This window comes from Antrostomus carolinensis, unplaced genomic scaffold (assembly GCF_000700745.2).
Source record: "Antrostomus carolinensis isolate BGI_N321 unplaced genomic scaffold, ASM70074v2 scaffold8702, whole genome shotgun sequence".
NCBI lineage: Eukaryota > Metazoa > Chordata > Aves > Caprimulgiformes > Caprimulgidae > Antrostomus > Antrostomus carolinensis.
In genome coordinates, this window is record NW_010300177.1 from 43,767 (window position 1) to 68,477 (window position 24,711).

Below are 24,711 nucleotides of genomic sequence, written 5' to 3' on the forward strand. Positions count from 1 at the left end.
TGACATTTTCTGCTAAGTTTTTCAGAAAAACAAGCCTAAGATGTGACTTGGTGCTCAAAGACAGATTTTGCACTGGTACGCTAATAAAATACATAGTGTCTCTTCATGGAAACCACTACAGTGGCAATGATGCCTGGATGAACCAGAAAAAACATCAGTTTTGCCTATCTTAAGGGTTTGTCAATGCTGCATTAATAAAGAGAAAGAAAGCCAAATCATTCCAAAGTTAGTTTACTAAAGATGACTCAAAAACCAAGAGACAAAGTGTATTTTCTTTACAGTTCATCAGATATCAAAGCTATTGTGCTACTAAAAACATCAGCCTCTTCCTAGATGACCTCTTAATAAGAATGAATTCATGTCCAGATGACTATGACTGCTCTGTCTAAAGCCAAAATACACTATAGCTGACTAACGTGTACAAAAAACTGCAGTATTTCACAAAATTTTTGCCAAGAGTTATGAGAGTGTTTATAATTTTGCTATTTCTTACTTCAATAAGATAAATATATTGCCTAAAACATGATTATACTATATGGCATAGGGAACTGAATTTTTACAACCTTTAATGTCTTCCTGCATTCAGGACTTTCATCTTTTTTATTTTCATTTTTATCTTAATAGGTGACCAGCACTTCAGTGAATAATAGAAAAGAATAGGACAGGGACTACAGAAATTAAAATCTTACTAGCTCTTCTTATCCTGAATTATCTTTAGTGACATAAGCAACCTACATATCAAAGGATAAAGACCAGCAAACCTTAGATTTTGTTTACCCTCAGTTCTGGAGATTGAGGGTTCTGAATTGGTTCTAAATAGTTCTAGCACCTGCTCTTCAAAATCCCTTCACCTCTCTAATTAGGAATTAAAGTCTTTAGCTCCTAGAAAAACCAGCCTCTGAGCACTTCAAAAAACTCAACTCAAAAGAAACATATACCCAAAAACTAACAGGCATTTCTGAAAACAGAAACCCACTGTTTCAGACAATAGATCTGTGAAGCTGGTTCTCAAGTACAAGAGATGCACAAATATTTACAGAAAGCATTGAGTTTGCCATATACAGACAGGTACTATTCTACTAAGCAGGAGGAAAGAAGAAAAAAGGTGACACTTAACAGTAAGTTACAGCTAGCTAGAATAATCAAGTATTTTAAAAAGAATATCTAGAAAGATTGAAACCTAGCATTTTTTTTAAGCTTAATATTGCCTTTACTGCCTAATGGTTAGAGAAACTAAAAAGAGATTACAGCTCATGAGACAAATAATCATGTCAAGTTTCCACAGATTGCTGCCTTGTTCTTTTCTTAATAATTAGTGATTAAAAATAAGCATCTACTAACAGAAACAAATATAATTAATGAAGTATTAGTCTGCCACACAGATTATATGCTATTGCACGCATGTTTTAAACAACAGAAAAGGATTCAATGTTCGCCCCCAAACTCCGAGGTAAGAACCTGGTGTAATTACACTGATAAAGGCTTATTTTAATTTCAGTTCAGCTTCAGAGAAAGTGATGCATATTTAATCAAGTTCCTCAAACACAATAAAGTACAAAAATGCTTGAAAGGAGAATAAATTAACTTCATCTAAATCTTTTTACAGAATTACAGAATTCATTGAAAATACTCGATATTGTCTTGATTCTCCAGCCTTATTTTCCTCTTTCTGTTTATGCTTACTGTAAGTATCAGGAAATCTAAAAATCACATTAGGTCAGATCACACACCAGATGAGTGGATTTCTGAGTTTATCTGAAGCATCAAACTGATTTTCCCAATTTTACCACTACAGTTCTCTCTACGGGATAGACAGGGGCATTCTCTTCTTTACTGGAAAGTGCTGCATAGAAGTTATTATGGTTTCTGCCCCAGAACTTTAAATCAACTTGCAGACATTCCAGCCTTGCAATGCATATAAAGAACAAATAATTCAGTTCACAGAAAAATGTTGATAAGAAGCAGAGTAGAAAAGAGAATTTAGATAGGTTTCTCACACTCTGCATATTAACGAGACTCATTACAGTTGAAATAACTGGACTTTGTGAGCTTTATATCCGGATGCATCACACTGCTATACTCCAGTCAGAAACAGCAGGACAGTTATTATCTAAAGCTAAATTATTCTTCATCAAATGGACAAACCCAGAGAAGCAAGACAATATTACTTATGTTGCCACACAAAAGCTCTATCATCACTGAGGATGCTATGAATACTTTTGAACTGAGTGACAGGAGAAATCAATTTTCTGCCAAAGAGGACTGCAGACACTTTGACAAGCTGCCTCCTTTTCATCTGTGGCATTCAATCTGCTGTAATATAAACATACATGTTAAAGAAAAGGTAGAGACATTTTCCATGATTCCCATAGATTATTTTGCATGATAGACTTGTTCATCTGTTTCTGGTATGTGCATCCAGATCATCCTGCCCCCATAATTCTTCTGCATGCAGAAGAACAAGATACAATCTCAAAGTCATATCCATCTAAACTGGTCTTAGAAGTGATAAACAGTGTCTAGCAGCCATCTAACAGCACAATACTCTTTCCTATTTGTTGCATGTATCTCTTTGGAACAAAAATATTTCAGAAGAGAGTTTTGTATGAATAGTTAAATGAGAAGAATCTGTTCATTTATCATGGATGATATAAAATTATCTCCCCCCAAAAAATTGTGGGGGGGTAGGGAGGGAGAAGAAGAAAATATTTCTACTGAAATCACTAGGTTACAGATACAGTGGTACTTCATTTGGATTATTCAGTACATCAAAGACTCAGCCACGAAGAGGCAACAGGGAGCACTCAGCAATATTAAATCCAAGAGAGCTTTCTCAAATAAAAGAAATCCCTCATGAATTAATTTCATCTGACTGCAGAAAAAAAGTCAAAGTGAATACTTCCACGTTGCCCTGAAGGAGAGAGAGCATCATGGACAAAAGGATTCTTAAGAGCTCATTAACATTCTGTCAACAATGATGGGGGAGGGGGGGTGGGGTGGGGGAAGAAATCTCAGGTTCTCTTCATCCTGTCATCCTGGGAACACAAAAACTTAAGAGGAATGTAGATGTAAAATCCCAGAACTACATTCTCTGCTTGCTGTCTTGAGAATTTCGTATCTCTGCTCTAGTCCAACAGCAATGGGGACTGAGTATGATCTGTGGTTAAGTTGTTCTGACAGAGAACATCAAGATAGACAAATGGATTCAGGCACAAGTCAGAATCAGAATGCCATTAATTCCTTGGTAGAAAAGAGATACTTTTATGTGGCTACAAAAATTCATGGACTTCCACATATCCTAAACCTTGTGAAAGAACAGCAGCACCTTTACAGACTCATTCAACCCTAACAAATAATTTAAATGTACACTTGCCTCAGCATTTGAGCCCCCAAACCACATCCCCTATCCCTTCACCACCCTAATAAGTATCTTCAGTTTCACTGTGGCAGGAAAAAGGTTGAACCTCAAAGGACATGCTAAAGTCTTACATTACATGACAAGGGAATTTTATAATCACTATGGCTACAAAAGCAGTCAAATCTCTTGCCGAATCTTAACAGATGGTGTTACAAATGGCAAGCTGAGCTAGAACTGAACATTAAATGAAATTCCTTATTCCTTATTTCACTGAAAGGCTTTTCAAACAGTGTGCTCATCTTACCTGTGTCCATACCCATACCATATCTGTAAACATGTCTATAAGCAGGTATTTTTGACAATTCTACATTCCTAGAGATGACTACATTATCTCAAATGCCAGACAAACTAAAACAGTTTAAGTCTCAAACTTGTGAAGAAAAGCCATGTTCCTTCTCGGGGCTAAGACATTCAGCTAACCAAACAGGCAGGACTTCAATGCAGGACTATTCTCTCCTCCCTTGCCCAAGCCATGCCTTAGCCCTTAAGAAACACATCATGATGACAGTAGTTTCAGACTGCTTCTCACAAGTGTTAGAACTGTAATTTGGAAGCAAGACTATAAAGAATATATTCAACTAAAAGATCACTGTATGCAAGTTAATGTAAACTTTAAGTTCACTCTTAACAAGATTAAGATGGTCAGGGATCAACTGTATTTCATGTTCCTTTGTATTATTCAGGTCTTGCCCAGATCTCTACAGAATTATTCTGGGATGTGGAAGTATAAACTATGTGGAAGCTAGTTATTTTGTGTTTTCTGTTCTCCTAGCCTGTTCCTCTGTAATCTTAGAATACGAGATGACTCAGTTTGCTGGGACTGTATGAACAGGTTGATTATTTGGTTTGTGTCATGCCATGGAAAAGACAATTGTAGCATTTAGGGCTGTGAATTTCAGAAAAAAGATGGAGACGAAGTCTTGTTTCTGGTACAATGTGTTGGATTGTTCATAGTATGATGGCACTAACAACAGCAAGAAACAGTAACAATGACAACATTGAAAGAGTTGAGCAAAGCAATCCCCTGCCTCACATAAGAAACCGTTTCTCTCCAAGAAGTTAGCAGGAGGGGGGTTTTGGGGTAGCATTGTTGCTTTTAAGTGCTGTAGGAAGCATAAAACTTGTTGTTTAGTTTGGAGGTAGAGTGTGACACAACAGGAGATGGAAGAACAAAAACTCTAAGAAGCATTCTTTATGAGAATGAAAAAAAATGCATAGTCTATATTTTAATGACAGACACATATTTTTCAAAACCTTGCAAATAAAAACAAAACAACTCAAAAAACAGCTCCCAGAAGCACAAAAGTTATTCCTAAAATGGAACTTCGACTTATTCCTGTATGACAAGCTATTGTGGCAAGAGCCATTGCTAGGCCTCTACCACCCAAATACCTGCATTGAGGTACCCACCACTTCTGACAAACATGCCTTTTGACTCTGTTTAAGGGAGAAGAATCATGTGCAATTGTAAATTTGCCAAAAATTCACAAGTGTACACACACACACTGTGGAACAATATTGTAAACACAAGGTTTTTTAACCAAAAAGCACCCTCCAGTGAACAGGATGAATTCTGTGGCTTGCTTTATTCAGATTGTCCAGGCTTCACAAATTCAGAAAAATGTAACTGTCTCATCTGAATATGAAATTGTAAGTAAAAAGGAGCATAAACAATCCAATAAATAATTTTCTGTTACTGCCCAATTTTCTGCAAAATACAGACATTCAAAGCAAACAAGTACTCACTACAAAAAAAAAGGAACAAACAAAAAACCCAAACCAAAACAACCAAAAAAACAGAAACGAACAAACTAAACACCACCACCCCCCCTAGCCCCCCCTAAAAAAAAGAAAAAAAACCCCAAGACAAAAAAAACCCCACAAAACACCAGAAGAAAGGGTTTTGGGATTAATAGTGGCAGTGTACTTACCTTAATGTACATACAATTTTTTTAATAGCACATTGGACAACATCCTTGGGAGAAAGATCTAGATCTCCAACAGCCACTTGTAACAACTGTTGTATCATGTCCAGAGGCTGACCGTCTATACACATAGCTACTGCTTGGTCACGGATTTTTTCTTTCTCTGACCTTGACAAATCATATAAATAGCCATACTTCTGTAGTGTATCCTGTGAACAGATAATTTTTGAACATGAACTAGTGTACTTTTTATTTACAGAGATGTATCATTCAAAACTTTTATTTCTACCAAGATTTAACATACACTACAAAAAGAAAAAGATTGATAGAAGTGAATTTCCAAACACCGGGTCAACAAAAACAAAGCTATAAAACATAAAAAAAATACAACAGAAGATTGGTGTCCACAACTGCCAGTCATGACAACACTCAAAACAAGCTCAGTAATCATTACCTGTTCGCTTTTTTTCAAGTAAGTAATAAAACTATGAGTAAGTGTTTCCAGATGAGCAAGAGATTGCTGCAAGTGATTCAGAGTCTCTCCATAAGCAACAGAAGGACTTTCAGCATCTTCCATGACATTCTCTGAATTTTTTTTTCTTGATTTCTCAGAAAGATGTTTGACTGTCTTCATAGCCTTCTTAGTCACTTCTATCCTGGCTTCAACAGGCAGCTGAAAAAGATTACTCAATATTTCATCAATCATTCATCATCTGTACACTGTTATTTGTATTACAGCAGTGCAGAGAGCTCAGGTGATTCCACTGCTCTTACAGCACAGCATAAAACTATGAAGCATTTTAGGAGAAACAGCCTTCTTTCTTATTAGTAATTTATTTTAAAAGGATCAGTATTCCATTACTTTCTTCTGTTGTCCTTTCTTTTACTGACATTGAATCTGGCTCATATCAAACCATATAGAACTTATTTTCTCTAGCAATATTAATTATTTTTTTAGAATGCCACCTTAAAATCTTTGCTTTTTTAATTCCACATTGAAAGTTTTCTGGGGATCATTTTACAAAATGAACTGAAAATCCCAAATGCTGAAAAGTAATTTAAAGTTAGTTCTGTAAGGTTTAGATCACTGTTTAAAATATACCCCTAAGACTATAATCATAAGGAAAAAGTGCAGTAGGAGGTCTAGAGCTCTGAAATCAACCTATTTAAAACACAAGTTATAGAAAACAGTGAGTTACTATTCTGAAAGACTTGTACAACTAGATGTGTCTATCCATTAAATTGAAAGAAAAAAGTCTGGTATTTTTTTTTCCCATTAGACCTCTCACAGAGTTTGAATTTTTAAATACAGTCATGCATATACTGAATGAAGTTTCCCCTCACCCATTCATCTAGCACAAAAGAGTGATTCCAGTGCATCAGAATGGAATTTAGGACTTCAGAATGGAGCCTGGGCAATGATCACAGATTCACAAGCTTCCAGAAACCAAAAGTATGGAATGGGATACAGATGGAAATAGTCCTTATATCAGCAGTACTTGTAGGATACTGCTATGCTTTTAAGCTTCAGCTATAAGTCCAAAACAACTTCTGAAATATTATTTTTAAAATTCATGTACAATTTGTTAGTTCATAACTTCAAGTACAGTTTTAAGGATGCTTGCAGTACATTTTCTATTGCCTGGGGGTCTCCTCTGCCTAAACCCACAGCATTAGGTATGTTTAACATCAAGTGTTTCAGGTACCGGAATACTGGACAAAGACATACAAACAATTTTAATTTTCCAGTTAAAATACACAAGAAATAGAAAACCACACTTGAATCTGTATGATGAACTGAGTAAGAAAAAGGTTGAAATACCACAGAAAGAGGAAAATTAAACTGCTATAGCATTTTTTACAAGAAAGTAAAATTGATGTTTCCATCAAGAATTAAACTATCTACTTGTAAAGACACAGAAAGCTTGATAAAGGATTAGTTAGTATGAAGTTTTACAGTTTATATATTTAAATTATTCCCCCTCACTAAAAATAGAGAGTGAAAGAAGCAGAAGATACTTCTGTTTTTTAGTGCTAAGAGTCTACTGGACATTTCTAATGATAAAAGTAAAATGGGCAGACATTATTGTAAGAGCTAAGAAAACTTGCCAGCATTAACAGGGTAAATACAAAAGGTATTTTACCACTGAGCTTCAAATTTGACTCGGTTCCAGTTCCACCAAAATAAATTAAGTATGATTTTGTTACTTTGAATAAGGTCTCAATATCAGGTTTTACTATAAGCTGGGAAAAGGTGATACTCTTCATATCACACTAAAATTTAATGTCCACAGATGGATTCATATATCCATTTTGTAAACCTGATAAAAGACGAAAACAGCTACAAATTTCATTTTTTCCCCTACTACTGTACATTCTTATGTTCAAAATGCAATTAAGAGATATGAATAGGCAAACAATTTAAGTGTTTCATCTAACTGCTATATCCTAGAGAACAGTGTGAATATACTGCCAGTTTAGAAGTCATGATGCCATAAGCATATACAGAATAGAGCATTAAAAAAAAGAATACAAGTTCTTCCCATGACTGTTTTAATTTTGCATTCATATCTGCATAGTGCCAAAATGCAGCACTACCAACATATCGTTTCTATGATTATTTTATTCTAAAGCATGAATGGCTATCCTCCCTACTTCTAGTCAGCCTCAGTAATGAGATTTGGTATCATACCCAGCAATAAAAAAAAAAGTAGCTTAGGGGTTAGCTCAGTATTGTTTGCATGTGAAGTTTTGTTTTTAAAACGCTTTTATAGTTTAAAAAGATTTTTAATTCTGTAGGCTATAATGTGTAATAAAAATTCCTAAAAATCTGTTTTCTTTCATTTTCAAATCAAGGAGCATCACGTACAAATTCAGCTCAACAGATTTCACTCCTCAGGGTAAAAACTCATCTCAGAAGCCCATTTCCTTCAGAATGTATTTCTTAATAAAGTATCGTACAAGTAATATTCACTTGCACATGAAGATGTTGCCCTGCCACTCTTATTGCCAGTGATCAGCATGCAACTTTGAGATGATGGAAACAACTCCCCTCCTTTTAATGCCACAGGAACCTGGGATCCCAGCAACACTGAAACACAGAATGGCTGAGGTTGGAAGGGACCTCTAGAGATGAAGTGTCCAGTCCAAATCCCCTGGTCAAGCAGGGTCACTTAGAGCCAGTTGCTTATGACCATGCCCAGGTGACTTTTGAGCACCTCCAATGCGGGAAACTCCACAGCCTCTCTGCAAAACCTGTGCCAGTGGTCAGTCAGCCTCATAATGAAAAATGTTTCCTGATGTTGAAATGGAACAGTTTGGTCCAGTTCCTGTCTCTGCCACTGTTTAGCTTTACATATTCCACAATCAAATGTCATGTAGCCACAAGTCAGTCAGATATACTAGAATGGAAAGCAAATTTAATTAGTTAATTCACAACTAGATTAAACAGTTATGGAATACAAAAAGCTGTTTCCAGTTCCTATGTGGTAAAGAAAAAGAAGAGCAGAAGCAAGAAAACTTGTGGATCAGGCTAAAGATGGCTTAATACATAAAGCAGAAAGGAAAATAAATTAAGAACTAAGTGATGCAAAGGCAATCACTCACCACATCCCACAAGCAGACCAATGCCCAGCAAATTTCCCAGCAATAACCATCTTGAAGATACTTCCCAACCTCCTGTTTGTTACTGCTGAGTATGACATCATATGGCACTGAACATCCCTTTGGCTGTCCTGGCTGTGTTCCCTCCCTACTTTTTGCCTACCTATAGCCTACTCAGGGCTGGGGTGTTGAGAAAAAGAGAAAGCCCTGACACTGTGCAAACAGTTCTCAGCAACAGCCAAAATACTGGTGTCTTATCAACACTGTTTCAGTCACAAATTCAAAGCACAGCCCTACAGGTGCTGCTATGAAGAAAGTGAACTCCATCCCTGCCAAATGCAGTACAGTTCATCAGGGGATCAGTGTAAAAGTTCTAATGCATGTAAGGAACCAGCTAAAGAAATGACATTATTCATGAAGTTTCTTATTATGAACTCTTGAAGCAGATTTAACTAAAACAACTGTATTAATGGCAAGGCACAAGAAAGTATCTAAAACTGTACTGCTATAAGAAAAAGAGGTACTGTCAATACCCATGAAGAAAATAAGGTCATACAATACAAACCGACTGAATTGAAGCACAGTGGTAAAAAGAAGACAAGTAATTCAAAAGGTAACATCTGAATGCAGTCATGCTATGTAAGAACACTATTAACACATTTCTTGTACATCTTCAGGCAATGTCATGCCCTCTCTTTTCCTTTAGCACTGTACACAGTGATAAGAAGTCAATCAGCCAGACAAAAGATACTAAATGTTACTTTGAGTTGTTTTTTGTTTTTTGTTTTTTTTTTTTTTAACTGAGCTTTTTATACAATTATTTAAAATGGCATTTAAAGTCACTAAAATTGAAAGAGAAAATCATGCAGGTTAATATCCAGTCGTGACAGGTTCCCAGTCCACACTCAAAATGTGGTACGTGGTCAAAATGTGGACATTTCCTGCTTAAGCAAGAAGAAAATGGTCAAAAAACATTACTAATTGAGAGAAAATAAGAGTCAACGTTTCAACTAAAAATATTAAGTTGCAAGCAAAATTCTTCCTTGGCATCAGAAGTTAGAAGAGTTATAAAGGATGGAATAGTAAACAAAAATTATCATTAGTCATAGTTTGAATTAATGGGGCTGAGTCTACGGAAGGTTGTAAGGTTCCTTCCTGTGTAAGGAAAATTTCACCTTCTCTTCCTCAACAGAAGACCTAACTGATGATACCACTGCTTTTTATCCTACTTTTGCTCTCTAAAGCTGTAGTCTTTTCTGCCTAATCAACATATTGTGCCCATCCCCATTTGTACTTTGTGTTCAATAATGAAAGAGCAGTAACTGTTGTCAATTGTGGTTTTATTTTTTCGTTTTGTTATGTTGGGCTTTTTTTTCCAGAGTACTGTTAATCAACAAATGTCAGGGCAATGACATATGAGCTCTGAAACAGATAGTTATTTGAAGACGTAACCAACTATCTAGCACAATGAACAAAATGGTGGCAATAAAGGAATCAGGCTGAGAGAGTTGGGGCTGTTCAGTCGGAAGAAGAGAAGGATCTGGGGAGACCCTATATCAGCCTTCCAGAACCTGAAGGGGCCTACAAGAAAGCTGGGAATGGACTTTTTATAAGGGCAGATGGTGAGAGAACAAGGGGTAATGGCTTTAAACTGGAAGAGGGCAGATTTAGATTAGATATGAGGAAGAAATTCTTTCCTGTGAGGGTGGTGAGACACTGGAACAGGTTGCCCAGAGAAGTTGTGGATGCTCCGTCCCTGGAAGTGTTCAAGGCCAGGTTGGATGAGGCTTTGAGCAACCTGGTCAAGTGGAAGGTGTCCCTGCTAATGGCAGGGGGGTTGGAACTAGATGATCTTCAAGGTCCCTTCCAATCCAAACCATTCCATGATTCTATGAATAAAAAAAAAAATCTCCAAATTACCTAAAATGCTTCACACAGATCACACAAAGGAGAATAAATGGGAAATCATAAGGATAAACAAGTTGAAAGTTGATATGATCTTTACCATATTTAAGAATCTATGAAGTCAGTATTATTTAAAAGCAAACAGAGCTGCTGGAAGAAAAGATTATAGACTCAAAATGCATGCAAAAATACAAGCAGTAGTTCCACTGAATATGTGGAATATCTCCCTTTTAGGGAGAATCTGTTCCATACATGCAAACAGCCTATGCTTACTACTCCAGAGGTGGACCAAATTATTATTTACTCCGAAGAACCTGAATAGTTATTCATAATTAAAAGCATTTCTGAGTAGAAGTGCCACAAGCAGGAATCCTCTCTCTGCTTGCAGCAGTGAGCTGAAGAAGTCAAAGGATCAATACTTCAGTCCTTCAATGTGTGAGGAGGGTACTGATGAGAGTAAAGGACTTCATCTATTTCATTTAGTACAAACACGGCATGAAAATTGCATCGATCTCTACCTTCTCCAACTGAAAATGGATGCTGATATACTGGATCCAAAGAAGAGTTGTGATAATAATGGAAGAGCTTGGAACAAAAGAAAACAAAACAACTCTCCCAAAATACACTTTAAAAACCCAAAAAACCTACCATACACACACAAAAACCAGCAGAAAACTTCCCAAGGTCAGTTCATTCTTTTTACCAAAGTCAAGTTTAAGTGGCCACTGCTGAACGTCTGACTGTGGAAGCAAACCACCTCTTTAGTACAGCAGACAAAAGGTCTATAGGTGGAATTTCAAAACTAGATAAATTTGGTTTACCAAAAAAGGCATTTTTAAGAAACAAACAGTCAATAATTAGACACTAGATCAATCAAGGATTACTCTGGATTCATAAGTTACCCTTAACCCCTCAAAAACTGTAAAACATCTCCTACAGGATATGCTGAAGATGAAAAAATACTAAATTTTGAAAAGCAGTCAGGTCTGTCTCATACAGAATATCTAGTATATTAACCATGTTATTTTGGGTCTATATTTTATTAAAGTCCCACTACGATGCATCAATGCAACAACGTTAAGCTGCCCTTTCACAAGTGCAAACTCCCCATCCATTTCTCCAGCTTAGAAATCCTCTCAACTCCTTTGCCCAGTCAAGCACTACTACTCATTCATCCACCTTTTTATTCAGTCGCTGCTGGCCAACTCATCAGAAAGTTAATTACCCTTCAGTTTTCCATACTACCTCTTCCCTCTCAGATGTCCATTTATGAGTAGCACAGAAGGAGCAACAATGCAATTAGCAGCTACAGCATCCTCATACAATGCAAATACAAACTATTTCTCTGTGTGACCAGGAGGAAGATTTTGTAATAAATCAGACCTCCAGCTGCCCTCTCTTCTTTAACATCCCATGCTTCATGCTGTAATTATTGTGACATTACACACAAATGAAGTGTCTTATGCTAAAACACAAGTTTTCAAAAAATAAAGTAAAAAGAAGAGCTAGTGTAAGGGGAGAAGTGAAGAAGAGGGCCCCTGTCAAAGCCCAGCACATTTCTGTCTTTCTCAGTAAGAATGAGAAATTGCAGAAGTCAGAGCTGAATCCCTGTGTTTTCATTCCCTTTTGTACAATTACACATTCTGCTTCCAGGTTCTCTGTCATATCAAGGGACACGTCAGTAGAAGAGGTTTCCTATTGCTTCTCTGGCCCACCATCTACTACTCCTTACTACTGCTGATATACTGAAACAGTGAGAGATACCCTGATGTCTGCTTCCTAGTTTCCCATGTGGTGACAATAGCAGTGGTATACTGGAACTTCAGCTCACGTAGCCTTCTACGCTGCTATTCAGTCTACCTCCCATTACCCCTCATCATTCAAGATTTTTCTTGACTTTTCTTGATCACTTGTGATCAAGAGGGGCATTTAGATGGAGGTGCTGTTCCATAAGGATAATGGAGTGCATTTCATCACCTCTCTGGGCTACGCTCTCTCCTTTTCCCCCTCCCCTTTTGAAACTTTGAGGGGATGAGAGGGGGGGTGTGGTGTGTGCTTGCAAAGGAAACAATTCACCTCTACTCCTAAACCACCTACTTACACTATCTTATTTTAAGCTTCCTCTCAAGGTCCACCTAAAAGAACTCCACAAATTTTCTGTATGTGACAAAACTCAGTTGTCTCAGTGACAGCAGAGGTTACTTCACAGTAATGACCATGGTGTTTTGCAGTGCTTTACCTATGTTAAATATCAGTGCTTTTATGAAATACAAAAACGTATATCTGTAACTGAAATGGGAAACTGATATAATGAAGTATTGGGCCATAGAACTGGGCTGAGAAGAAAACACTGAACTTGCATGACCAGTGCAGCCTCAAAACAGGGTAAAATTGTAAGTAAAAAGCTGCTTTTGGGCTTGCACCTTTACGTGTGAAGCATTTTTCAGACCAAAGTTAGAGGAAAGATCTCTGAGAAATAAGTCTGCAGGATCTACAATGATAATTTTTCATTGCACACTTCCACTTTAAAATCAGATGGGTTCCTGAGGCAAAACTAGTTGCAAGCTGGTTAAACAGCTGTTTCATTCCCAAACTCAGTGCAGGGGACACACTAAATCAACTGATTTGACCAACTGTTTCAAACATTTCTTGAATATCTTTCACGGCCAAAAAGCTAACAGATTTCTGCGACAAAGTTCTGCTTGGCCACCAACCACAATAAGCCTGCCATCAATATCTCCTTCCTCTACTCCTACTCATCTTAAAAGAGTAGGGAAACTATTAGAATCATGAACAGGAATAAACAAATGAAAATAAATTATGTGTTTCAAAACAGGTACACAGTGGATGCTATTCATCCTCTCCCTGCATATTTCATCTGGAATAAGTGAGAAATGATCTTGAAATGCCCAGGATATGTTAACAGTAAGAGCTTCAAGCTGTCCTTAGCAGCAATCATACATTAAGACAATGTTTCCTTCTCAACAGTCATCCCCTGGCTACCTCCGCCAAGGCTCAGGTCTGGCAATTGAGATCTCAAGATAAGTGCTAGTCTTTCCTAATAAGCATGAAACACTCAGTATGTTCATGTGATAAAAAGGATCAAAACATCTGAACAGGCTTAGAAGACAGCTGATGGGACTAGCGATAAAACATGTTGCTCTATCAGTAACATGACAGACAGATCAAAGCATAAATTTGGTGTTGACAAAGCTTTTCATTTTCCCAAGATTTCAATGAATAGCTTTTTTTTTTTCCCCACCCCCCCAACAAATTCTGGTGTAGAAACAGGTTAGATATGTTCTAATAAATTTATACTAAAATCACAGGAACACTAAAACAACATCCAGAGAAGGAACAAATGACACCTTATGGAATGTAGTGAACAAACACCTCTGGAAAATGAGCACAATCCAGAATAGATAAGCTAAAGAAACAAAAAACCCCTCACAAAACATCTCTTCTTTATCATATTTTAATTTCAGATTAAGTTAGTGAAGACATCTCAAGATCTTTTAATAAGGAAATACCGAAGAAATTTCATGTCTTTTTTGTGCTTGGCAGTAAAGATGCACAAGAAAGCATTGGTATATTCTTAGAAATATCCTTACAAGTAGGTTTCACTGGGCAAAAAGAAATTGCAAATTTAGTAATATATGTTACAGACATCAAAGCACATCCTCTCAACAACAGGCTTTCAGCGAGGTGGAGATTACAACAGAGTTTATAATTTATATTATTACAGTGCCTAGAAACCATATGTGTTGGCCCAGAACACTTCTCTGTGGAGTATCCTATTCATAATACAAAGGCCTGGAACTAAACACAAGCCTGCAGCACAAAGAATTTTAGGATGAGCACAAGTAAAATAAATAAATACACAAGAAGAGTATCTTATTCTCTGCTGTACCAGAATACATGGATTTTAGGGTTCCATCAAAAACTCTCTTATCCACAGAGCTAACTCCACTAACTGAATAAAAATCTTTTTTTTTATACTGGCAGTCATAAAAAGAAGAGGTACACAGAGGAAGGGAGACTTATAAATTTATCTTTAAAAACTGTAAAATTAAAAATGTAAAAATCCGCTGAGACTCTCCTTGATACTATATTCAACTGCACCTTACCCAAGGTCTGAAATCCTTCAAATATATCTGCTTACCTTTGTGACAGCTTTTGAAGAAAAGGTAATTGCATCAATAAAAGTGACAATATCATCTGGGTCAAGTCTATCCAAGTACTTTGAACACATATCATATGCATGTAGCCATTCATCCATGGTTTCTGGCATTTTTTTAATGAGATGGTGATCACCATTCCAAAAAAGTTTTTGTAACCAGACAGCATAAATGGAGCTTGGTGACAGCATGCTGCCATCTTTCTTAGGAATTTTGGGAGCCAGTTTGGAAATAGATAAGATATTTTGACTTGTAAGGACAGGTTCCAGTGTTTCCAGAGGGTTTTCGTTTTCATCCATTAGCTTTTTGTAATTAAGACCTATTGACGGAAGGAGAAAGAAGCAAACAAAATAAAAGTTATTCATAGTTAAAGCTACTCAAACGCTACATTCATGTGTAACACAATCAGTACTAAACCAGTATCTGCAGAACTAGAAAGACTCTACTCCATCTCCTTTTACAATCATATATACTGACAAGACTTGGGAGGAAGACAGGTTTGTATACAGTTAACACCGAGACTTTATGATGTCCTGATGCGTGTGAAATCTCTCAGTCCCTGGAACATATTTTAACATTATGTATCAATACAAACTGAAAAAGTAGATTCTCAAAGAGGAGAGAATACATACATAGTATATAGAATCATGCTACTATTTTTTTTTTTTTAATATGAAGTCTAGAAAACCTCATGAACTCACCTCTTTAGTTAAGTCTTCATTAATTAAAAAAAAGATGTATTCTGATCATGTAACAATTGTCACTTACGACCTATCTCAGCAAAAATGCAAGGCACTAAGCACAGGTAAACTAAGTAAGGTCACCCAGAGACACAACACGTAGAACCATTTACATGAATATCTATATAACACAAGAGTCCTGTTATTCCTTTGGTTCCTACTGGAAGAAAATTCCTGCAAAGTATTCTAGCAACAACAAAATGTTTCTAGCAACAATCCTCGTTTATTGTCTATGCATATAATTCCCAAGACAATCGACTTCTATTGCCATGTGTTTCTTCACATACTTAGGGCCTGTAATCTCTACAAACACTTTGATGTTGTTCCTCACTTACTCTTTATAAATTATACTGAACACTGAGAATTTTAATTAAGGATGTAATACAACAGAGTTAATTTTTTACCATACAAAGTGACTAATTTATGTCTGATACATGGTCCCAGGACTTTATTTTTGAGCAACATTTAAATACAACTTTGAAGGCAAACAATAACTTCCTTATATATTTTTCTTCTACAAGCACTGTAGAACTTCGGCATTTAAACACACCAATGAAAACTGGAGGTAATCCCTGCCCCATAAAAAAAAAATATTGCCTGTTTTAGTTCATGCAATACACGAGTTCATATGCACAATCTCTCAAAATCCTGCAGTAAATTTAGTGTCTGATACACATGAGGTTCCAGTATTGAACAATTCGTTCATCCCCACAGCCGGTAACCCCACACAGTCCACATTTTTCATTCTGAAACTGGATTTGGAGTTATTCAGCTGAAATTCAAGACATTGCTAATACTGGACTAACAAGCAAATTGAAACTAGCATTCAAAATTTCAGAGTGCTTTCCAGAAGCTCACTTTTACAGGCATTGTCTGATAACATAGAAGGACAAATAATAAGTTCTGCAAAAACAAAAGGTAGCATCAAGCAAAAAAACCACAAATTACCTTATTTAAAATAAAACAAACAAACAAATGCTTAAAGTTCCTGACATATTATGCAATTCAGACTTTTGAAAGGTAAACTGAAGTTCTTTGAGAGTATTCATGTTAAACTTGCAGTGTTAAAAATTACTCTAGGAGGTATTTTTTCTTTAAAAATTTACTATAAACCGCTGATAATGATTTTAACTTGCATGACCAACAGAAACCTGTTTTAATTTTTTTTTTGCTTGCTGTGATAGAATAAACTAAATTTCCACTAACAGAAAGAGAAGGAACTTACTCCTGTAAGACATGACTAACCTTACTTGCATTAATCTGATAATACTTATTGAAAAAAAAAAAAATTACCTAGAGAGTATAAACTAGATAAGAATTATCATGTCAACACTCACATAACAGAATAATAAATACAGCTATAAAGAAAATAAACAGGAACTCTCCTACCTGGTGCAACTGCTTTGAATTTTTTCAGGAGTCGGATGTGAGTTTCAGGTTTAACAGCATGCTTCACCACTTCTGAGCAACCGCAATTCTCAAGGAGTGTAAAATAATACAGTAACCGCTGGTGATCTCTACCTTCAATACTTGGGTAAACATATTTCACCATGTGTTCATATAAGGTTTCAGGATTGGTTTTCAAAGTCTCAAAGAGACCAAGAGTTTGCGCTCTTTCTTCTATTTCCAGAGTTGATAACCTGCATTTAGAAAGAATTTTGGCATTAAAGGCCTGGACACACCATGAAAGACTCTTCAGATGCACACTTGGGAGACAGATCAATACTTTATTTAAGTAGTAAAGTTAAACTTTATAAGACATTTTGAAAGAGTAAATACTCTTCCATAAATATTTAGATAGCTGTTATCCTCCATAAACATAAGCTAAGGAGCTCTTGTATTTCCTGATCTTCTTATCTGTTGACTTGGACACACAGATTAAGGGTCATGAATACTGAAGTAGGATTCAAAGTAGTATTTCACGTCTCTAATTATAGCGATAAGTAAAAGTAGACATATGTCCAGAGCTTTTTGTACGGGAAATCTTTCTTAAAAAAAAACAACAAAAAACTCAAAACAAAAAACAATCTTGTGGCTGAGAGATGCTAGAAAATCCTATTCCCCAATTAGAAGCTCTTCCAACCTATTATATTATATTTTCTGTAGTAGATGAGCACCTGTGTATGCTTTGAGAGATATTAACACTGAAAATTGGCTCTTGCCCACTAGTTAATCTATTTGACATCATGCTCAGCATATTTAATTTGACAGTTTTATCAAGTTGCCTCTCAAATTGTCATCCATGAAAACTTATTATCAGCAAGTATTGGGCTGACATCAGCCAGTCTCACTGCTTCAGGAATTTTTTTTTCTTGACCCTTTTGAAAAGAATACATTAGTTCTTTCACATCATGAATTCAGACACCTCCAGTTGACTACATAAAAGACAGCTGAATGCAATTCCTCCTTTTTTCCTGACCTGAGAAAAAAAATGAGTGCACATCCAAGAAGTCTCCTCGTAAGTTTATACCTTTCTCAACTGAAAGTTTTACTTAAGATCTTAGGAAAGAAGTCACCTATGGATGACTATCACCTTGACTCTCCCCAGAGCTCAATCATAGGCCATGTCAGGTAGTAGATTTCACTTGGAAATCTTGTGTCTTCTAATCCCATCTGAGTTTCTTAAACCTTTAAAATTGATTAAAGTAGAATTTCAACATGACTTTCTCCTATGTATAAATGCCACATATAAGTGTTTCTCTTTGATAGCCAAGTAAAATATGTCTCAGTTTCATTCCTAAAGATGATTTTCTTGCAACAAATACCACAAACATGACCTTCTCTCAGTTTAAAATGAATCTCTGATTTCTGGTGGGAGCATAAGTTATTTTTAGTTACTTTTACATCCAGAACCTACCTCAGTTAAGTTGTTAACCTCGTAGGCATTATTTTAAGTCTCTAATTTCTTGTTATTTGTTAAGTGTTCTACTATATTAATGGAAATAAGTATGATATTAATGGAAATAAAGTATAATTCATTCTTTATATAAGACAAGACATACAGTTGGGACTGATGTATTTCAAGAGTGTGATTTCAATACATCTTTCTGTCCACACACCTACAGTTCAAACTAAAGGCTAGATGGACATGAAATTATACTGACAGGATCTACTGAGGTTTGTCGTGTGTTTTTGGGGTGCAGGGAAGATGAAAGGTTTCATTATGCTATTCAGAAAGATTCTGGAATAATAGATTTTGTGACAGGCAAACATAACATTTCCTGTCACTGAAATAATAAAATGTATTTTGTAGATTTTTGGTAATCAAATTTGATCATATTCTTCAAAAGAAAAAAAAAAATTACTGAATTAAGAAAAAAAAAATTCTAAACCATTTTTGTCAGACTCAAAATCACAGCATAACAGAAAAACATGTGATGTTTATTTGTCATCAAGTAATCAAAGAAAAAGTTAATACACAGTATGCCAGTGCTTCTTTTGAGCTTCTCCCTACATAAAGTGGCTTATAGAAATACTGCATATTTGGTTAAAAAGATTAAGTCTTAGAATAAACTTCTTTTCAGTTCAGAATGAATGCATAACAAGGCATGCATTATTAATGCCATAATCCCAAGACTAAAATATACTGTAATGGCCATATGCTGTCAATCAACTTTTAAATGAGATTATGATACAACAAAAACATGCTCAGCAGCATATTATCCTATTATACATCAATTTTCAAGACTTTCTTGACTTTCATTAGGGAAAAGGTTGTTACTTTGTACTTCAGTGATTTCAGAATTCTATGAATACTAACTCATGGAGTACAAGAACAAAGAAAATGAAAGAAAACTGTTGCAAAATACCTTAGGTAATATTCTAGTCCCAGAGAATTCATCTGGCTCTTTTACATTCACCTCAGTGTTGCCATGTTTATACCCTCACTGTCTATTTTGTTTAAAGCACTAAATAATTTAGCAGCATCAAAATTTAGAGGATATGACTTCTCTGTTTTCTGGAGGAAGCAAAAAAAAAAATCTCAGAATGTTATTTCTTCTTCTCAGATCTTGCACCAACATCTATCAGGCTTTGTTTTTTTATGCTTCACGTTTTATAACACATCTTAATGCTTTTTAATTAATAGTTAATGTTAAAAGAGGTACAAATACTGCTGCGAGCTAAAGCTGTTTTAAACAATTTAAAATTTGAAGCAAACTAGACTAATTCGATCAGGTCCATCAGAACAGCAGATAAGAGCTGCTGTATTACCCAGGGGGCTCTACATCACTGTCATCCAAATGCACTATTCAGCCAAGTAGTTTAGTCTTTCATTGAGTTTATTAAGCTTCCAGTTGGCAAAAAGTATTTGTCTGACTGACAAGACGTCAAAGTGCTTTTTATTAAAAAAACCCCCAAAAATAAAAACCACAAAAGGACCCTGGAACCAACTCTGGAAAAGTGTCCCTCCCCCTATGCCCCCCACCAATGCCAGGTCTGGTCTGTCATAATCTTGTAGGCTAGAACAGTTCCAAAGAAATATTGTAAAAAAAGGGATTCTATAAAAAACAGACTGAGATTAATAGATGAATGGGAAGCTCCAATATACTTACTTCCTTTGCTATTATGTAGAAAAGAAATCAATAAATAGCAAAAATGTATTTTAAAATAAATAATTATACAAAAACTATAAAGATTCAGGACATACTCCAAGAGACTGTAAAAATAAGTACAAGATAAGGTGCTGTTGGAAGAGAGCACTAAGCGTTCAAAGGCATGGAAACTTAAACACGAAAACAAAGTCTCAGGATACCTGCAAAAATAATAAGACATATGGACTTTTATCCTTGCTTGTAACATATTTTCATGGCTGGTTATAAAAGCAACACATGGAAAAGACAAAAAAAAAATCCCAAACTATTACAACACAAAAAATATGAAAACAGAAACCAAACTGTACCCCAAATATACTTCAGTTTCCTCATAGGTTAGCACAGATTTCTCTGTAACAGAATCTTACATATTGTCATTGCAGGGGAGGCAACTTACCCACTGTCAGTGAACAAAAATTCCAGATGGGTGATATAAACTTCCCAAAGTGGAACATTGTATCGCTGAGCCAAAGAAACAGCAATCTTGTAGACATTTTCTTCAAGTGTTCTTAAACAGAGGAAACATGAAAGAAAACAAGGAAAAGTTACACTAAGCCTCTAGAGACATGACACGAAAATAATTTACATTAGAAAAGTAATGATTCTTTTTATTTTATTTTTTTTTTCATAAACCAAGAAGCTAGATTTTATTCACTAGTTTGAATCACAGTCAAAAATACACAAAGTCTGTCTTCTTGCCTTTGCTTATACTCAGTGCTGCATTTGGAAAAAAATATGAAAATAGAAAAAAAAAAAAATCGAACTACAGAGAAGTTGTGGCTGCTCCTCCCTGGAAGTGTTCAAGGCCAGGCTGGATGAGGCTTTGAGCAACCCGGTCTAGTGGAAGGTGTCCCTGCTGATGGCAGGGGGGTTGGAACTAGATGATCTTTAAGGTCCCTTCCAACCTATACCATTCTCTGATTCTATGATTCTGTATTGCAAAGACAGACACCTGCTCCACATACACTTTGGTTCTCAACGATAGTTTCTGTTTAACCTTTATGCTAAAGCAAAAACCTCAGTTTTTATTTAATTTCAATTACAAGGTGATAAAGGATGTTATGTGTCACAGTTAACATTTATTTGACTTAGTTGCAACACTTTCAGCCTTTTAGCACAACTGTTATGTAGGTCATCAAAGCTCCTCCTAGAAATTCAGACAGAAACAATCTTAGTATTTCCAGACTAAAAGAAGGTACGCAAATGACCAGCTCCACCCTGTAAATGTCCAAGAAAGATTAAAAGCTGTTTTTCTGTTATTGCATATCCCTTTAACAGAACAAGAATCTGCTAAGTGATGAAAGTCTGAAGTTATCTTCATATTAATTTTTACTAAGCTAGTATAGCTCAGACAGACACATGTGGGTTTTGTTTCTATGCTGGTATAAGAGCAAGACAAAACTATTAAGGTTGATGTTTTTTGGGTTTGCATTTGTTTTTTTCCCCAGGAAAATGCCAAGAAAAATACTATCTGTTTATAATTACATCCTAATAGACCTGTCATAAACAACTTTTTAAAAACTGTATTTAGTGTGAATACTAGTGAGCATGTTGTTTTAGATTCTTTAATTAAAAAGTCATGTAGGACTAAGGAAAAGGCCTTACATAACATGAACTATTACAAAATACAATTCCAACTGCCAGTAAATTAGTTTAACATTACTAGTCTACAGACTCATGTTATCCCCATAAACTTGAGTAACCTTATCATATGTTTAATACCTTCCTTAAATTCATTACATTGTTTTCTGAGGGGTAGGGAACAGACTTTGTGGAGCAGCAATAACTCTTAGTACAAGATTTTCCATAATATCTTCATCATCCATGTATGACAATAAAGAAAAGCAGAAAAAACCTACAGATTATAGAATATAACTTCCCAGTTCTTTTTTTGTCATTTACAAACATAGATCTATAGCATAACTTGATCTATGCTAAATAAGGCTTACAGCTGGAGTCTATTATTTCCTCTCCACCCTAGGTGAAGAGCTGAAACATCCATACACCTTAATTCCAATTTTTAGGTGCTCAATCCAACACATCATTACATTCCACTGTGAGAGTTGCTTCAGACAATGTAGAATTAAAATAAGAGACAGAATGCCAGGTTGGATGAGGCTTTGAGCAACCTGGTCTAGTGGAAGGTGTCCCTGCTGATGGCAGGGGGGTGGAACTAGATGATCTTTAAGGTCCCTTCCAACCCAAACCATTCTATGATTCTATGCAGAGCAGAAAAGCAAAATGCCAAGAAATAACATAATGCTGAAAAATCTTCACAACTAGCTATCAGAATAACCTTTGCACTATGACTATTGTTCTAATAGTTTAAGAAAAAAAAAAAACCTACAAAAAAACTCAAAAAAGCAAAAAACCCACAACTCTCTCGTAATGACTCTTCGTTATGACAACCCCTGAAAAATATTAGAAACTTCACGCTGAATAACATGTGTGCAAATTAAAGGAGGCAGAATGCAAACATTAAAATTAAAATATATTTTAACATAAATCAATAAAGTATTTATTGAAAATACATTTAAGAAGAAAGAAAAAACAATTGAATTCTGTTGCAATGGCCACGGCACTTTCCCTCTGATTTTTCAGCAAAGCAAGGCTTTGTGTACCCAGCCTTTTGAAACTAGACTTAATACTTCAATGCAAACAGAAGAACACTTTTTAACCCAGCAAGCAATGTTGAATGATTAAGAGGATGATGATCTAAACGTTTTCAAAAATACTCAGTAAGAGTCATCTAATCTTTTAGAGGCAGATGCTCTATTCTATTTTTCGACATTAAGGAGAAGTACCATGACAACACTACATTGTAAATTCCAGATCAGTAGCCGCAGTTTGTGCAGGTTGGCATTCAGCACATAAAAGCAGATCTTTTTTTAACCAGGGATACACAACAGCTGCTGCCAAATCACAACACATGGAAGCTTACATTCTTTTGCATTTTCCAGAAATCGCTTGAAGTACCATCAACAAGCGGATTGCTAGTTAAAGCCAAGGTGAAGAGTGATGCAAGAACTGCACAGGGAGCCTGCCACTGGCTAAGGGGAAGATAACAGGATATTTGGAAAAAGGTACATCGGAGGTGATGAGGTTAACTACAGTATTCTGCAGGCTAGTCCTCAATACTGATGTCAATACTTAAATTAATGAAAGAAAAAAATGTACAATATATTACTTTCTTTGTATCATCAATTTAGATACACAATAACTGAATAGAAGGAAACAGTAATAACTCTCTAGTCAAAATGTCAATACTACAACAACTTCTGAAATGAACAGTGGAGCTATTGGAGAGAGCCCAGTGAAAGGCCGAATAACTGAATAGAAGGAAACAGTGATAACTCTACTCAAAATGTCAATACTACAACAACTTCTAAAATGAACAATGGAGCTATTGGAGAGAGCCCAGTGAAAGGCCACAAAGATGATGAAGGGACTAGAGCATCGCTCCTATGAGAAGAGGCTGAGAGAGCTGGGGCTGTTCAGCCTGAGGAAGAGAAGGCTCCGGGGAGATCTCATCAATGTATATAAACAGCTGAAGAGAGAGATGCAAAAAGAATGGGGCTGGGCTCTTTTCAGTGGTGCCTAGTGACAGGACCAGAGGCAATGGGCTCAAACTGAAACACGGAAGGTTTCCTCTGAATATCAGGAAGCCCTTTATTACTGTGAGGGTGACCAAGTACTTGCACAAGTTGTCCAGGAAGGCTGTATATTGTGCATCCCTGGCGATGTTCAAAAGTCATCCAGACACAGTCCTGGGCAACTGGCTCTAGTTGGACTTCTTGAGCAGAGGGGCTGGACCATATGATCTACTCTGCTCTGGTGAGACCCCACCTGGCGTACTGTGTCCAGCTCTTGAGTCCTCAGCACAGGAAAGACATGGACCTGTTGCAGCAAGTCCAGAGGAGGTCACAAAAATGATCACAGGGATGGAGCACCTCTCCTATGAGGACAGGCTGAAAGAGTTGGGGCTGTTCAGCCTGAAGAAGAGAAGGCTCTGGGGAGACCTTATTGAGGCCCTTCAGTACTTAAAGAGGGCTTCTAAGAAAGATGGGGACAAACTTTTTAGTAGTGCCTGTTGTGTTAGGACAAGGGATAATGATTTGAACCAAAAGAGGGTAGATTTAGATTGGACATATGGAATAAATTTTTTATGATGTGGGTCGTGAAACACTGGAACAGTTTACCCAGAGAGGTGGTAGGAGCCCCTTCCCTGGAAGTGTTCAAGGTCAGGTTGGATGAGGCTTTGAGTAATCTGATCTAGTTGAAGATGAGCCTTCTCACTGCAGGAGGTTGGACTAGATGACCTTTAGGTCCCTTCCAACCCAAACCATTCTA

General features: G+C 36.3%; 1 protein-coding gene across 1 annotated transcript in view; it reads right to left on the minus strand.

The window, feature by feature from the left end:
* The window catches only part of LOC104521133 (neuroblastoma-amplified sequence), a gene marked incomplete at both ends in the record, with an annotated part of 57,940 nt that overhangs the window by 29,683 nt on the left and 3,546 nt on the right, over positions 1–24,711 (minus strand). Inside the window, 5 exons of the mRNA XM_029083766.1 lie at positions 5,350–5,552; positions 5,798–6,016; positions 15,014–15,348; positions 17,159–17,409; positions 20,759–20,869. Coding sequence (XP_028939599.1) covers positions 5,350–5,552; positions 5,798–6,016; positions 15,014–15,348; positions 17,159–17,409; positions 20,759–20,869 — 1,119 coding nt within the window. The remainder of the gene's footprint in view (positions 1–5,349; positions 5,553–5,797; positions 6,017–15,013; positions 15,349–17,158; positions 17,410–20,758; positions 20,870–24,711) is intronic.